We start from the raw sequence: 15759 nt of genomic DNA on the forward strand, positions 1-15759 counted from the left end.
TTTTTTCTAAGTGTCTGAACTGCCATCATTTATTTACATCATCTGTTTTCCTTACATCTAATATGTCAACAGAACAGTAGGGGCACCTGCAGTGGGACGTACCGCGCGCTCTTCCGCGCAATCCTGTCGGCTGCGCCATATGTCAGTCAAGTTATGACGTCATGCCGGCATTGCGTTTGAGGAAGCGCGAGAAACCGCATCAAAAACAGAAACTGGGCTATATCAAGTCAGAGCGAGATTAGCGTTGCCTTAATGTGTCTGCATGTAAACGTTACGCGTCCTAACGTCCCAAACTGAAAGGTAGGTTGATATTACTTGCTGCTTCTCTGTGTTTTTGGGCTGCTAAATGAGCAAGTTTGACCAAAACATTCATTGATCAGCTATCTCATAATCAATACATCATAACTAATGTGATCGTAGTGTCATACAGCGCCGGAGTGTCAAGTTTTGCATTGTTGGTTGCAAATTTGTTAATTTGTTTATTGTAAACAGCAGGTCATCGAAAAGGCCAATAGATAGAAAGAATAAAAAATAAATACATTTTGAAGTATAAATGAGTTTTAAGCAACTTGTATATTTTTATATTGATCTTCTTTAGTGAGTTTGATCCAGTACACTGTATGTTATGCACCTGCTCAGCATCATTTAGTCAAGAGCCTCTTTGTTTTCTCTATTGCTTCCTGAACCACTTCCTCATATTTAAATGTATTACATGAAAGTTCTGCATATTAATAATACTAATATGTACAATTGGTTATATTGTTATCCATAAGTATTCAAATGTTTGGAAGAGTTTATAGGATAAAGACTTAAATTCATCACCATTAACCTTCATTAAAAAACAAGATTGTCTATTATTCTGAGTAACGTTGACTAATATAGGTAAAGTTCTGTGTTGTCGTGCACTGAGCAACAGGTTATACTATACAATGACATTCAATGATGTGTATATATATAAACATAACATAAACTTTGACCAAGCAACACATTTTGAGTTTTTTGCATGCACAAAAGTGAAAAGGAAAGATATTATTATGTTTTCAGTCCAAACCATTGAAGAGATATATCATTTAAATGTTGGCGCATACTGTATAACAATTTAATTGCTTTTGTACTAAAGTGCATACAACTCAAAATGTGTCTCTGGTTCAAAGAGAGGTTGTTTACAACATTTAGATCTGCTAAAACATCATGAGGGCATACATGATTTTCATTTTTCAGTGAACTGTCCCTTTAAATATTCAGTATAAATCCATTATAGCTTGTTTGCACATGACGTCACTGCGTTGCTGTGGCGCGAAATGCAGATGGAGGGCAGGAAGTGATTTTCTACATAGGAAACACTATCGCAAAATCAAAATGCCAATGTTTTGCATCGTTTACGGTTGCTCAAATCGACCAAACCGAGAAACCACAATGAGCGTTTATCGTGTACCAAAAGTTGTTGTTCATAAGGGGGAAAATGCCCCTTTGACTGAAAAACGTTGGAAAAGTGGCTTGTAAACCTGTGTCTGCGGTCTGGAGGAGCCGAGTCGGATAATGCTCATGTGTGCAGTAGACTTGTAGTCAAGACCGCCTAAACCGAGACCAAGACACTACCAAGACCAGAGGGTATCGAGACCAAGACCAAGACAGACCAAGTCGAGACCAAGACCGAGACCAAGACAGACCAAGTCGAGACCGAGACCAAGTCGAGACCGGAGGGAAAAAAAATCTGAAAGTTGGTCGTTTTGTCGCTATGGTTACACACACACACACACACACACACACACACACACACACACACCGCTGGCGGTGCGCTCAAAGTTGTGCAGTTACCCAAAATCTCGTTACTTGGCATGTAACGTTAGTTACACTCTTCACCAGGTTAACGTTAGTTACGTCCTTAGAGAGGCTTGCAAAAAATATGTCCCTAAATAACTTATACCGTACGTGTGAGAAGAAAACATGATAAACAACAATAATTCAGCAGATACATGATATGTTTGGTCATGGGAGGTTGGAAAGGTTTTACCTCAAAGAGTTTGAAAATGGGTAGATAGCTAGATTTCCCTGTGTTTACGCTCCAGGTGTCTGGTGAACGTTGAGGTGGTCCCGGCTGTCCCTGTCAAGCAGACTTTGCAGAATCTACATTTCGCCGAATGCTTTTTATTTGACGATGTGCTGAAGAACTCATTGTGTTCTACGAAAGCAAATTTTTGGTGGCGGGCTTCTCCCTTAGAGATAGGGTGAGGAGCTCAGTCATCCGTGAGGAGCTCGGAGTAGAGCCGCTGCTCCTTTGCGTTGAAAGGAGTCAGTTGAGGTGGTTTGGGCATCTGGTAAGGAGGGAGGTGTTTCAGGCACGTCCAGCTGGGAGGAGGCCTCGGGGAAGACCCAGGACTAGGTGGAGAGATTACATCTCCACACTGGCCTGGGAACGCCTCGGGGTCCCCCAGTCAGAGTTGGTTAATGTGGCTCGGGATAGGGAAGTTTGGGGCCCCCTGCTGGAGCAGCTGCCCCCGCGACCCGACTTCGGATAAGCGGTTGAAGATGGATGGATGGATGGATGGATGGAATCCGCTGACATACTACTGACTGACTGACTGTGCTCTTTACACTCTATGCTACACTCACTCACTGAGGCATAATGTTATATGGATGGATGAGCGCCAACGGCTGTGTCACAAAAAAATACATGTGATTGGTTGCATCTGAAGGGCGCGAAATAATAATACTGTAGCATTATCGAACGTTGTGTCGTCGTGGATATTGTAGTATTGTATTGCTAAATCCTCCGACCGCTATGTCGGTCAGAGACAGCGAGACCTAGACAAGACCAAGAGGTCCGAGACCAAGACAAGACCAAGACCAAAGACTGTCAAGGCCAAGACCGGTCTCGAGACATACATCACTAGTGTGCAGTGACCACTTCATCAAAGGGAAGTTAATACAACTTATATGGCTACGTTTATGTAACGTTAGCGGTGTTGTTTTTTATTTTCTTTGTTTGAGTTTGTACTCCTGTATCTGAACAAAAATACGTAACGATAGCGACGCTAATTACAAAGTCTTTGCAGGCGAACTTAAATAACTTATCCTACCATACAATTGCAATGAGCTGCAATGACTTCTCCGTCTTGTTTCGCGATGATCCGTGTCTTTAGTGGCATTTCGGCGGACCTTTGAGAGTGGTTAACCTAATCATGTAACGTAAACAACCATAATGCTAACATCGAGAGGCGCCGCAGCGTTTAATGTTTGTTGCTAAGTTTATCCACAGGACAAAAAAAGAAATGCCACTCGCCCGGGCGAAAGCCAAACGAGAGTCATCGTGGAGCACATTGGTACCGAGGTCGTTGACCCAACCACTAACAAAAAGGTTGTATGCCTCCATACTTTTGTATGTTTTCATTTGTTTTCTAGAGTAGAAGGATGTCTGGAGGACAAGGTAGTTGCTTATATCTACTGCCTCGATGGCAGGCAAGTATTCAGTTGAAAATCGCTCCTCTTCAAAACATAAGGATCACGTCCAACATATGTCGTGATTTTCTGTTTATACCTTTCTCTCGTAATGGCGTCTAAACTAGGACAGTACGGACTTTAGTCCATCTCGTCCATTCTGCTTTTCACTTCCTGACCTCCATCTGTATTTCACACGTCCTAAGAATCACGTGACTGCAAACAAGCTATTAATAATATGCAGGTAAGGGTGGGATGGTAAGGTATGGGTACATAACTGTCACAAGTTAAGGAGAGATTTAGTGGTGAGTAAATGGAGAAGTTGGTGGAGGGAGGGATTATGAGTTGTTCACATGTTGGCTTGTGGGTATAACGGTCTTATTATGGGGCTTTCACTACTACTGTCTGATATGAATTGTCTTTTTAATGTTCACAGTGAAGGAAGTGACTCCCACAACCCCATATCCTGTGACACGATGCAGTTTCGCTTTTATATGTGTGCTCTCATCATCTATAGTGGGTTAACCCTTTCCATGCCAACCAGAAGTGGAACGGTGCCAGAGTCCGGCAACAATACCCCGCCATTGCTTCTAGTGTCATTTGATGGTTTTCGGGCAGACTATCTGAAAAAGTACTCATTACCCAATCTTGAAAAGTTCTTCTCCGATGGCATCCTTGTACACGAGCTAACCAATGTCTTTACGACGAAAACCTTTCCCAATCATTACAGTCTCGTCACGGGACTGTACGCGGAGAGCCATGGGATACTTGCCAGTATGATGTACGACCCCGTGACGGAAAAGCATTTCTCTATTGAAAATGGCAGCGATCCATTCTGGTGGGACAAAGCCACACCGATTTGGGTCTCTGTAGAGGAGTCCGGTTACAAAGCAGCATCCGCTATGTGGCCAGGAACAAATGTGAATATTCAAAACCACACATTAAAATACAAATTTAAATATGACTCAAGGGTGACCTTCCAAGAGAGGCTGGGAAACTTGACGAAGTGGATGACTGAGGACAAATCGGTTAAGTTTGCCTCTTTATACTGGGAAGAACCTGACCGGACGGGCCACCATTATGGCCCTGATAACACAACAGAGATGGCTCGGGTTCTGAAGGAAGTGGACAGTCTTGTAGGTTTACTGATGGGGCAGCTCAACAAAACGGGATTATGGGGGAAAATAAACATTATCATTACTAGTGATCATGGTATGACTCAATGTTCACAAGAGAGACTCATTAAACTGGACGATTGCATCAGTCCCAGCAGCTATACCATAGTGGACCTCACTCCTGTGGGCGCCATAATTCCACTGGCAGGTAGTAATTTGTTATATATATTCTATGTTATATATATATATATATGCTTTGGATCGATGCCTTTTTCAAGCATCGATAATTGGAAGATTTTTCAGATTATTATCGATATATCAGGATTTTTTCAAATATAAGTTGGGCTGCTCATTGTCTTTCAAACATATTTCTCAAAACAACTACGGTAAAGTGTGAGCGGCAGGGTCAATTAAAAGGGGTTGCATACCGGACGCATCTGACAGACGACATGGCGCATTCTAAAATTCTAAACAATTATTTTCTACGAAATTACGCACACACAGCCATGCCCAGCAACAAAATTCCGCAGTGCCACGGAGCGCTTCTCGCATAGTTTCCCATTCAATTCGACCCAAATCATTATCAAAGGATTATTGACTCTAGCCATCGCTGGATGATATATTGTGTATATGTATATCTCATATAGCCTACACAATGTTTTTCAGTTACAAGTATGTCTTTTTGTGGTTTGACAGCTTGAAAGAAAGACCTATTCAAGGCTACTTGCAGAGAAATTGCATAATAAACGTCGCCATTTCTAATCGTTCAGTTTGCGCAGTTACACCAGTTTCATACACTAACCTGCAAACTCATCAACGTCACTTTGTTCATTCTTGAAGTAGTACAAAATCCTTAATAACTTTGCACTGCCATCAGCTCGTAATTTGTGTGTGTGTGCGTGCGTGTGTGATCATGACTTATGTCTTCAGTAAATGTTATATCACACAATTGTGATGTCCCAACGCTATTACGCCAGTTTGTTAAACAGTGGCCAAATGAGTGAATTGGAAAGTATTCAAATTAGGCTTCTAATTTAAATATATCAATGCCTCAAAAATATATAGATAATATAGTGTGCAGATCAATAATCCCTATAGTTTATGTATAAATAATTTTAGGCAAATTAGATGTACACAAAATAGCTGAATTTGAATGAACACATTTATTTTTTTTTTTACTTATAAATCACTTAAAACATTGAATACATTTTCCATTGATCTAGAGCCAATAGAGTGCAACAGTCTGGTTCTGTAAGTAAAAATCCCATGAATTTTCTCCATAGGCGAATTGATTTTTAACGCTAACTTATAAACATTTCAGGCAAACAGACAAACCGTGAGCTCCGAGGTTGTTTGTCGATGGTATATGCTTCTGCTGACGCCATACATCTGCTTTATTTAAAAAAAAATTTTATTTAACAGCTGAATTTCTTGTGAAAAACTACATTACCCATGATCCTGAGGAAAACAATCCACCAATCAGAGGACAGCAGTGAACAAAGTGCGCATAAAGCGCTTTGCAGTGACCGCCCACTCCCATGGCACACTGCGAATATGCAGTCGAGTCATTCTCCATACAATCTTTAAAATAAATATATTACAAATGAGTAATTATCTGAATATTTTGCAATCAAATGTAAATAAATGTATCAACTTTAAACCAATATTTTTACATTTTCCCATAATTTATATTCCGTTATGTCATTCACAATGTTTCATGGGATTGTAGTTAATTCCCTTATTAAAGACGTTTAGGATACATTCTTTTACCTTTGTCTTTTTGCCCAACTTTTTAAATGTTTTTTATTTAGCTTCAAATCAAAGTTTGTAATATTGTTATTCGCCTTGGAGCTGGTTGGTTTGGTTCATGGGTTAGAACCCTTTTATGAAGGACTCATACTGTTGCATCAGTTGACGCTGTTTATCTAAAATACCTTCAGATTAATCAACCTGACCGATATCGAGATCCTCACACAGTCTCTCAGAACTCTTAGTAGCTCTGCAAATTTCCATAGAATTGGAACAGCCAACTTCCAAAAAGTTCTATACATCCCCCACCCCTCACATGCTTGTTATTATATATGGCTAATTAGATTAGCCTTCAGCTAACAAAGAGAGTTTATAGTACTCCTCTCAGCTCATTAACACATATGACAATGTTTTAATCCACTCCTCAGAGGTCCACAACTAGACAGAATCTGTCTGGGTCAGCTAATAAAAATGTCTTTTGTTTATACTTTTTTTTTACACAACAGATTGTTTGACTGTGTACAAAAACTTGTCCAGCTGCCACGGTCACATGAAGGTTTACCTGAAGGACACTGTTCCTGATAGGCTGCATTATAAAAACAACGAACGGATTCAGCCAATCATCTTGGTAGCGGATGAAGGCTGGACAATCGTCAGAAATGGTGGACTCCCACGATGTAAGTGTTCCCTGAAATCAATCAGGCACACCGTGACATTTGCCTTCAAACATGAATTATATGACTATGCTGAAGAAACCTGTTTTACATTATTAAAATGTATTTATTGGATGATGTTAAGGGAAGCATCACTATTACTATTGATCAAACTTTGGCTTTTTGCAATTAGTGATGAGGTTTAAATTTTTGGCCTAGCTGATAAAAATAATGGTGGAAAAAATCCCATAAACGTGCATTAAAGGAGGGATCTGAGACATATATAGCCTATAGAGACCAGAATATCATAGACACGTGGGTTTTAGCTTTTTACTTGGGTCACTAATAGCGCTGGGTAAAAATATTGATTTTCTGATGCATAGCGTTCTTCGCATAAACAATCTCGAATTCATCAATTATTAAATCCCAAGATTGATCTTTCACCCCATTTGGCAACCCTTTATAACGCAAGTAAATCCCTCACATGTGCAACCAAATCTCAAGCCATGTGACTAAAAATGTCTATCATTAGCCACTGGCTAGCAAATGTTCAGATTTCACTCACTAGTTATTGAGTAGTTTAGTGGAGAAGTTGTTTAATTCTAACCTTTAATTCTAATCACACACGGATGGTCTTCTCTCGTTATGTAAATGGTACCTATTATATATGTAAACAATACAAATGTAACAAAAATACAGTGGCAGGAAAAAGTATGTAAACCCTTTGGAATTAGCTGGTTTTCTGCATTAATTGGTCATACATCTTCATCAAAGTCACAAGTATAGACAAACAATAATGTGCTTAAGCTAACAGCACATAAAAAAATTATAATCATTACTGTCTTTATTGTATATACAGTGCTGTGGAAGAATTAAGTGAACCCCTAGACTAATCTAATTAGAGTAAGGATTTGGCAAACCTGGCATCCAATTAATGGATTAGATACGCATCTGTCCACAGTTAGACAAATTGTCTATAAATGGAGATGATTTGGTACTGTGGCTACTCTCTCTAGAAGTGGCTGTCCAGCCAAGATGACTCAAAGGGCACACCGCAGAATGCGCAATGAGGTAAAAAAACATTAACCTTAGTGTGACTTGAATGAATCATTGGAACTGGTTAATATCTCTGTTAACGAGACCATTATATGGATACAATTAAACAGGTATGTGTCCATGACACTTTGAAGGAAGCTGCTGCTTTCCAACAAAAACTTTGCTGTGCATCTGAAGTTTTCCAAAGACCACCTTGACACTGCACAGCGCCACTGGGAAAATGTTTTGTGGACTGATGAATCTAAGGTTGAATGGTTTGGGAAGAGGGGTACCATATACAAATATGAAAACATCATCCCAGTGGTGAAGTACAGTGGAGGGAGCATCGGGGTTTGGAGCTGCTTTGCTGTTTTGGGGCCTGGACCTCTTGACATCATCGAGGGAAAAATGAATTCTCAAGTTTATCAAGATATCCTACAGGATAATGTCAGTGTGACTGTGCTCCACATTAAGCTTAGTAGAAGTTGGGTGTTGCAGCAGGACAATGACCCTAAACATCAAAGTAAGTTCACTACAGAATGGCTTAAAAAAAAAAGAAGAAAATCACCCTTTTGGAGTGTCCTAGTCAGAGCCCAGACCTTAACCCAATAGAGATGATGTGGAATGACCTCAAGAGAGACGTTCATACAGACATCCTTAGAATATGGCTGAGCTAAAACAGTTCTGGAAGGGAGAATGGCCCAAAATTCCTTCTGAACGTTGTGCAGGTCTAATCCGCTGCTACTTGAGGTTATTGCTGCAAAAGGAAAATCTACAAGTTATTAAATCCAAGGGTTCACTCACTTTTTCCACAGCGCTGTGAACGTTGAATGGGATGTGTTCAATAAAGACATGAAAGATTATAACTGATTGTGTGTTGTTAGCTTAAGCACATTGTGTTTGTCTATACTTGTGACTTTGATGAAGATGAGATCACATTTTATGACAAATTAATGCTGAAAACCAGCTAATTCCAAAGGGTTCACATACTTTTTCTTGCCACTGTATATATGTACCATAATATATGCAATTTCAAGATACTAAGTGATGGAATAGACTGAATTTGAAAATTTTTGAAAAAGTTAAAATGTGACCAATTTGATAAAAAGTTAACTTTGTCTATATAAAATCGAATCCAATCGAGAGCTTGTGAATTGGAATCGAATCAGAAATCTGTATCAATACCCAGCCCTAGTCAGAATTGAACCACTTCGAAATATCCCATAATACCTTAGCAACCACAAAGCAATGCTCTGACAACCACCCACAATCACAAAGGTGCTATAGAAATGAAATAATATTTGTAATTATTATTAAATCCGATGCTTCTTCTCTTTTGCAGTGGGTGATCATGGCTATGACAATACCCTTCCAAACATGCACCCTTTCCTGGCCGCCCAGGGGCCTGCCTTCCGCAAAGGCTATAAGATGTCGAGCATCAACAGTGTGGATCTCTATCCTCTCATGTGCCACCTCATCGGCATTCCCCCAATGCCAAACAACGGCAGCTTCGCTCACGTGCGCTGTGCATTAATTAACGAGCAGTGTGGCGAGCTAGCGCTAGCGGTGGGTATCGTGCTCGGTGTCTTAATAATCCTGACCACTTTTACGTGTCTATTTAAGCTCATGAAGAACAGAAATATTTCGTCTCCACGTCCATTCGCCCGTTTGGAGTTGGATGACGATGCGGATGATGAACCTTTACTTGAATGAACTGCGACGTGCATGTTTTAAAATGCTTTTTTAATGGTTTTAAAATGAAGGGAATTGTAATTGATTCAAGCACATGCACAACGTTAAAGGGATAGCTCACCCAAAAACGTAATCTTTTACTCACCCTTACAGTATTTTGTTGACTCTTTCTTCTGTGGAACATGAAAGATGTTTTGACTAGGGATGCACCGATATTAACGTTTCCGATACCGATATTTCGCCACCTAACTCACCTTATTTGGTTTAAAGGAATTATGCTTTTTAATGTACAAAATGGTGCAACAGCTATTTTATTGTTCGACCAATCAATTTCATTGTACATGTTTTGGATCTGGCATGCCAACATTTTGAGAGAGCTACAATTAAAAACATAAAAATACAAATAAATTTAAATATTTTAAAAAGTATGATAACATGTTGGTTGATGTGGGGGAAATTCTGTACTTCTGTTTTTGAAATTCATATTGTGCACATTTGTAATACTTAATGTTTTATTCAGATTTTATTTGTCTTGATAGGTATTGCTTTATATTGCACACTTTATTCAAGTTAATACTAGGAATTCACCAATGTATTAATTAAAACCATTCAACATATCGGCTATAAGCATGAAAATGCAGATATGAAAAACCGATTGTTTATTTTTAATTAATTAGTAAAACACTTTGTAAAAACTCTGAGTTTAAATGCACAATCCAGAAATAATAATAGCCACAATATCTAGAAGAGTTGACACTCCTATTAGCATGTAACATTTAATTTTTATTATTTTTCGTTCTCACGTTAATACTAAAATAAATGGACATAACAGTTGTGAAAGCAGCACTTATCTACAGGCTACAAGATTAGGGAAACCATTAAAAAGGCTTTGAAACTAGCAGACTTTGACTTCTGAGACAATGGTATGATATCCATTAATGCTGCATGATTGATTGAATTAAGATTGAAATCACAACATGGCCTTACGCGATTACTAAATCCTAAAAGTTTCTGCATTCAGCACTTCAGTCAGCGCTCTGTGAGCAAGCGGCGCCCTCTAATGGTCTGGACCATTATCCATTGTCCATTATACTACTATAATACAGATTTTAAAAGGGGGTTTTGTTCCTTTGGTGTAAACCTTTTATTTTTCTATGATGTGGTTGACATTTCATGGAATTGCCCAACATATGTATAATATAAGGGCAAAAATATTATAGAAATACTAAATAACCTTTTTTCCTTACAAACATCATGTTATCATAATTTGTGTGTGTGTGTGTATGTATGTATGTATGTATGTATGTATGTATATATATATATATATATATATATATATATATATATTTGTTTTTTATATGTATCATTGTTGCTCTCTTCAAAAGTGGTGCATGTCATGTGTTCAAAAGATCCAATTGAAGTTCAGAGGGAATTATTTATTGTTAGCAAAGTGAAAAAGCTTTTGTACCTCTTTGTTCATTTTTGAAGCATAATTCCAAGTAAAACAGTGATCTAATGATAAAATAAGGTAAGTGGAAAAAATATTGGTATCGGCCTGTTTTTTATTTATTTTATTTTTTTTCTCAAATTGTTATTAGCCAAAAATGTTCATAAAGGTGCATCCCTAGTTCATACTTTATACAATTTACAAAATTTATACAACGCAATAAATTGACGTAATTCATTATGAATAAACTATCAGTTTTTCATGCTTATAACAGATATGCTAATGGTTTTAATTTGGTCAGTAATAAATTTCAGTGGCCGATACATCAGTGTGCATCCCTAGTTTTGAAGATGCTATCGAGGTCCAAAAAAACATCATAAAAATGCAATTAAATTAGTCCACTATTTTTTAAGTCATATGAAGCCATACAATAATTTTGTGACAAAAAGACCTAAATTTAAGTCCTCTTTCATTTTTGTCTGTTTCTCATATAAAGCTAGTTATATAGTTGGCATGCACAGTAAATTCTCTCTCATTATATGGAAAAGAGCAGCGTTAACACTCTTTAAAAAGTCGTCTTTTGTTTTCCACAGAAAAAAAATTAAGTCCTACATCTTTCAAATTGCTCAACTGAGGTTGAAGACTGAATTTACATTTTTGGATGAATTATTCCTTCAGATGCTCAAAATGAGGCATAGATGACAATCAATAGAACTTATACACCGTTATAGAGTCAGTACAATACTTACAGTAATGCACAGTAATGATTCGTCATCGTTATTACAATGTGACACATCTAGCTGCTTTCATTTTCAAACACGCTAAATGTCGATAAAATGTCCCTCTGATGTCCATGTCCTATATTAGCAACAGCTATGCATCTAGAAAAACATTCAAACTTTTAGTTTTAAAGTTCGTTGTCCTTCGGTCTTAAACACAAAATTAGTTGAATACAAAACATCACTAATAATTAAATAGATATATATTGTTTAGTAAGGATTGCGCTATGAAATACAGTAATTTTCTAAATAATGTGACATGCTATTCCACAAGCATGCTGATGTCTCTTTTTCACCCATATAGCGATCGTTTGAAATGGCATTATTTTGCTTATTGGCAAAAGAAATGTCTTTCAATATGTTGCTTCGCATTCATAACGATGCAAAATGTTACTGAAGTATGCCGTGCTTTATATGCTTCATACAATCCAAAGAGGAAGAATGCAGGAAATAATTATAACTGGCTTTTCTGTTTTGTTCTAGTTGTTTTTTTATTTGTTATTGCACAGAATAGCTACTTGAAAATAAAACTGTCGCTATTATTTATTAAATCGCATCCTACATCTGTTTTCACAGCCATGTAATGCACAAGTTCAGTTTTGATTATTTATTTAGTTATTTCCAATAGAAGCACATTTAAATACAATGCAACTATATATGCATTTTGTTAGTATGTTTGACCTTTGCTTTGTGTGTACAGAAATAATCAATCTCACGTGTATTTTTTGTCTGTAATAGGATTTTTTTTATGATTGCATAAAGAATAAGGAACCTTTGTTGAACCTTTCTCAGACTGTCGTATGGATACATGAACTGTAAAGTTTGTTATATTTGCTTGTTGCACTGTAATCTATACAGTAGGGTTCAAAGTCTTTTCACAGGAAAATGAAACCATGCTGCTGCTTTTAGGATGAGTTTTATGCTCCGTAACCGATGTATATTTAAAGGAATTTTATTTTTCTATTTAGTCAGTGGTGGGTGTGCTTATATAAGTGGAAAATAACAAAAGGCTTTTGTTTGTTCACTTTTTAATTTCATTATTTCCATTGTTGGCTTGTAAATATATTTCTTGCATTGCACTTGTTTTATTGTATGTAGTTTACGGTCAAAACAATATTTGAGCCTGTTTTGAGATTTACACATTTCAATTTCATGACAAAGTTCCATTAAATTGAACAAAGATGTATTTCGTTTTCTTAATTTGTTTACATTTTGGTGACTGTAAAGGGATTAATGGAAAGGAGGTGGCGAGAACCGACTTGACAATATAAATAATATTTTAATGAAGAACGTAAATGAAAAGACAAACACACAAAGGTGTCGGACAGCTGCCCATAAATCTCTCTCTCTGTCCCACTGCAGTCTCCAGTTGGTCTTTATCCCTCTCTGAGGCTTGATTAGCCTGATTAGGGGCCGGGTGTGCAGCATCACGACCCGGCCCCACCCTCCGCCCTGCCACATTCCTCCCTCGTTCTCTCAGGCCACCCCATCTATCCCTGGCGGGCTTGCCGTCCGACCCGTCTGCCGGCAGGTCATTTTCGCTTTCCTGAATCCGGGAGGGGACAGGGAAACAACAATAATTCCTCCTATAATAATTACTAAAGCGAGTAAACAATAATTACTCCCTGTAACAGTTCAGTACCCCCTAAAAACCAAAGTAAAATTTAAAAGAGACGGAAAGGCCAACGCGTAGCGGCAGCGGGAGAGATAGAGAAGAAGAAAAAAACACTTACTCGCCGGTTATCTGATACTCCGTAACTTGGTCCTCGGCCACTCCTCCACCCTCTAGCGGACGACAGCCGCACCTCCCCGGGCATTTTTGGTGGATGGTAGGGGTCTCCCCCACCCCTGGCAGCAGTTGGTTGGGAACCCTCCTCCCTTCGCGGTCGGCAGTCTTTCCTCCGCTTCAAGGCGGCTGGGCTCCTCCATCCTCCGGCTGATGGCCGCGGCTGGTCCTTTCGGGTGTTAATGGTAGCGGCGAGAACTCCACCAAGGCGCATCCCTCCTCCTTCCCGAATTTCGGCACCAGTGTAACTGGATTAATGGAAAGGAGGAGGCGAGAACCGGCTTGACGATATAAATAATATTTTAATGAAGAAATTAAATGAAAAGACAAACACACAAAGGTGTCGGACAGCTGTCCGTAAATCTCTCTCTCTGTCCCACTGCAGCCTCCAGTCGGCCTTGATCCCTCTCTGATGCTTGACTAGCCCGATTGGGGGCGGGGTATGCAGCATCACGACACCGGCCCCGCCCTCCGCCCTGTCACAGTGACATGTTATGAAATTGAAATGCATCTTAAATCTTAAAAATGTTTGTGTAGTTACTGAAATCATCCTCGCTTGTGCAGTATTTATCTATGACAGGTTTGTGGTCTTTTGTTCACGGCTTTCTAAATCTTCATTCAACTATGCAAAATTAAGCAAGAAATGTAGAACCTATTATTTCTCAGAAATACGTTGGCTACTGATATTTGGCAGCTCAATATCAAATAAAATATCTATATCAGATAATTAAAGAATGGTTTCTGTATTGTGACTTTGGTCTTGTGAATAATAAATAAACGAGTGATAATTATAGACAGTTCTGTGTGGATTAACGATGTTTAATGAGAAGAACAGATCACTAAAAAGGAAACTGATGCGTTGGTGCTGTATGGAAAAGTATGGAGTACTTTTATAGTGCTTTTCTTCTTTAGGGCTTTAAAACCTTTTGTTTTCAAAGGAAGATAGAAATAAGGGCAAAGAGTAAATAATAACAGAATTTCCTACTTTAACTTCCTACCCTTGAAACTGAGATGAGACTTAAACAACCACTAGAGGTCACTCTTCATGTTGTGTATTTGAATTTCAAGGTTACAATGATACATATTTATGATATGTACAGAATCTGTATATTATAAGCACTAAACATTGTGCCTGATCAGAACTGTTACATTTTTTCAGACTTCGTGTGGGACTCAGTATCTTTACAGTCCTGAGTTCATTAATCAGGTGTAAACGAGTATGCAGGGATGGTGCTATATTTAGAGTGAACTTACCCGAATTGTTTACCCATAACCCACCCCGATTCGTGTCACACTGTGTGCCATCCGTTAACAACTGCCAAATGAGCATGACGTTTGGCTGCCAGTAAACGAGGACTGAGAGACATCGCATAGTGAAACATGTCCATCGTTAATGTGCTTGTTCCACCAGTTCATTAAAAGTCACTGAGAAAAATGACTCATAAAAGTGAAGTGAGATTTAAAAAAAAGCTCTGACGTCATTTTACAGATGCCACTTGATTTGATATTTGTTTTCTAATGTTGTGACAAAGTATTTTTAAATGACTTGTGGTTAATGTAACGTGTGTGTGTGTGTGTGTGTGTGTGTGTGTGTGTGTGTGTGTGTGTGTTTAGAGAAAGTTGATGTAAACACAGTACATTACCTGCTGGAAAAAACAAAGATATCCACAACCCTTTAAGCTCTGACTGTGTTTTTAAAGATTTCCTGTTTCAGTGGCATACCCAAAATGAAAGGCTTTTAACTCAACAAAAACAAGGAGGGTCAAGTGTTTGATATCATTGTAAAGAAAACTTTTAAAACATTTGAATGATCTAGATTATGATGCATCTGAGACTCTCAGCCTATAAAACTACTGAAAAATCACACACAAGAAATAGTTTTTTGCCAAAAATTTACTTTAAGGGTGTAAATAAGGTGACTCTGAAACTGCTTTGTTTTTTTTATGTTGATACGACAAAGAAATCAAAAGTTATAGCATAGCAAACGTAATTTATCATTGTGCCCAAAAATGTCTCCATGTGTCCAAAAGCCTCTCCAAACAAATAAAACATAACAATTGTACAT

At 38.3% G+C, this 15759-nt stretch overlaps 1 protein-coding gene across 1 annotated transcript; it reads left to right on the plus strand.

The window, feature by feature from the left end:
- The first annotated feature begins 180 nt into the window (after positions 1-180).
- Positions 181-14472, plus strand: LOC127657403 (bis(5'-adenosyl)-triphosphatase enpp4-like). The gene is made up of 4 exons (XM_052146167.1): positions 181-300; positions 3875-4761; positions 6809-6979; positions 9333-14472. Exons 2-4 carry the CDS (start codon positions 3915-3917, stop codon positions 9701-9703), a joined length of 1389 nt encoding a protein of 462 aa, XP_052002127.1. The 5' UTR covers positions 181-300; positions 3875-3914; the 3' UTR covers positions 9704-14472.
- The last annotated feature ends 1287 nt before the right edge of the window (positions 14473-15759 follow it).

This window comes from Xyrauchen texanus, chromosome 16 (assembly GCF_025860055.1).
Source record: "Xyrauchen texanus isolate HMW12.3.18 chromosome 16, RBS_HiC_50CHRs, whole genome shotgun sequence".
Lineage (NCBI taxonomy): Eukaryota > Metazoa > Chordata > Actinopteri > Cypriniformes > Catostomidae > Xyrauchen > Xyrauchen texanus.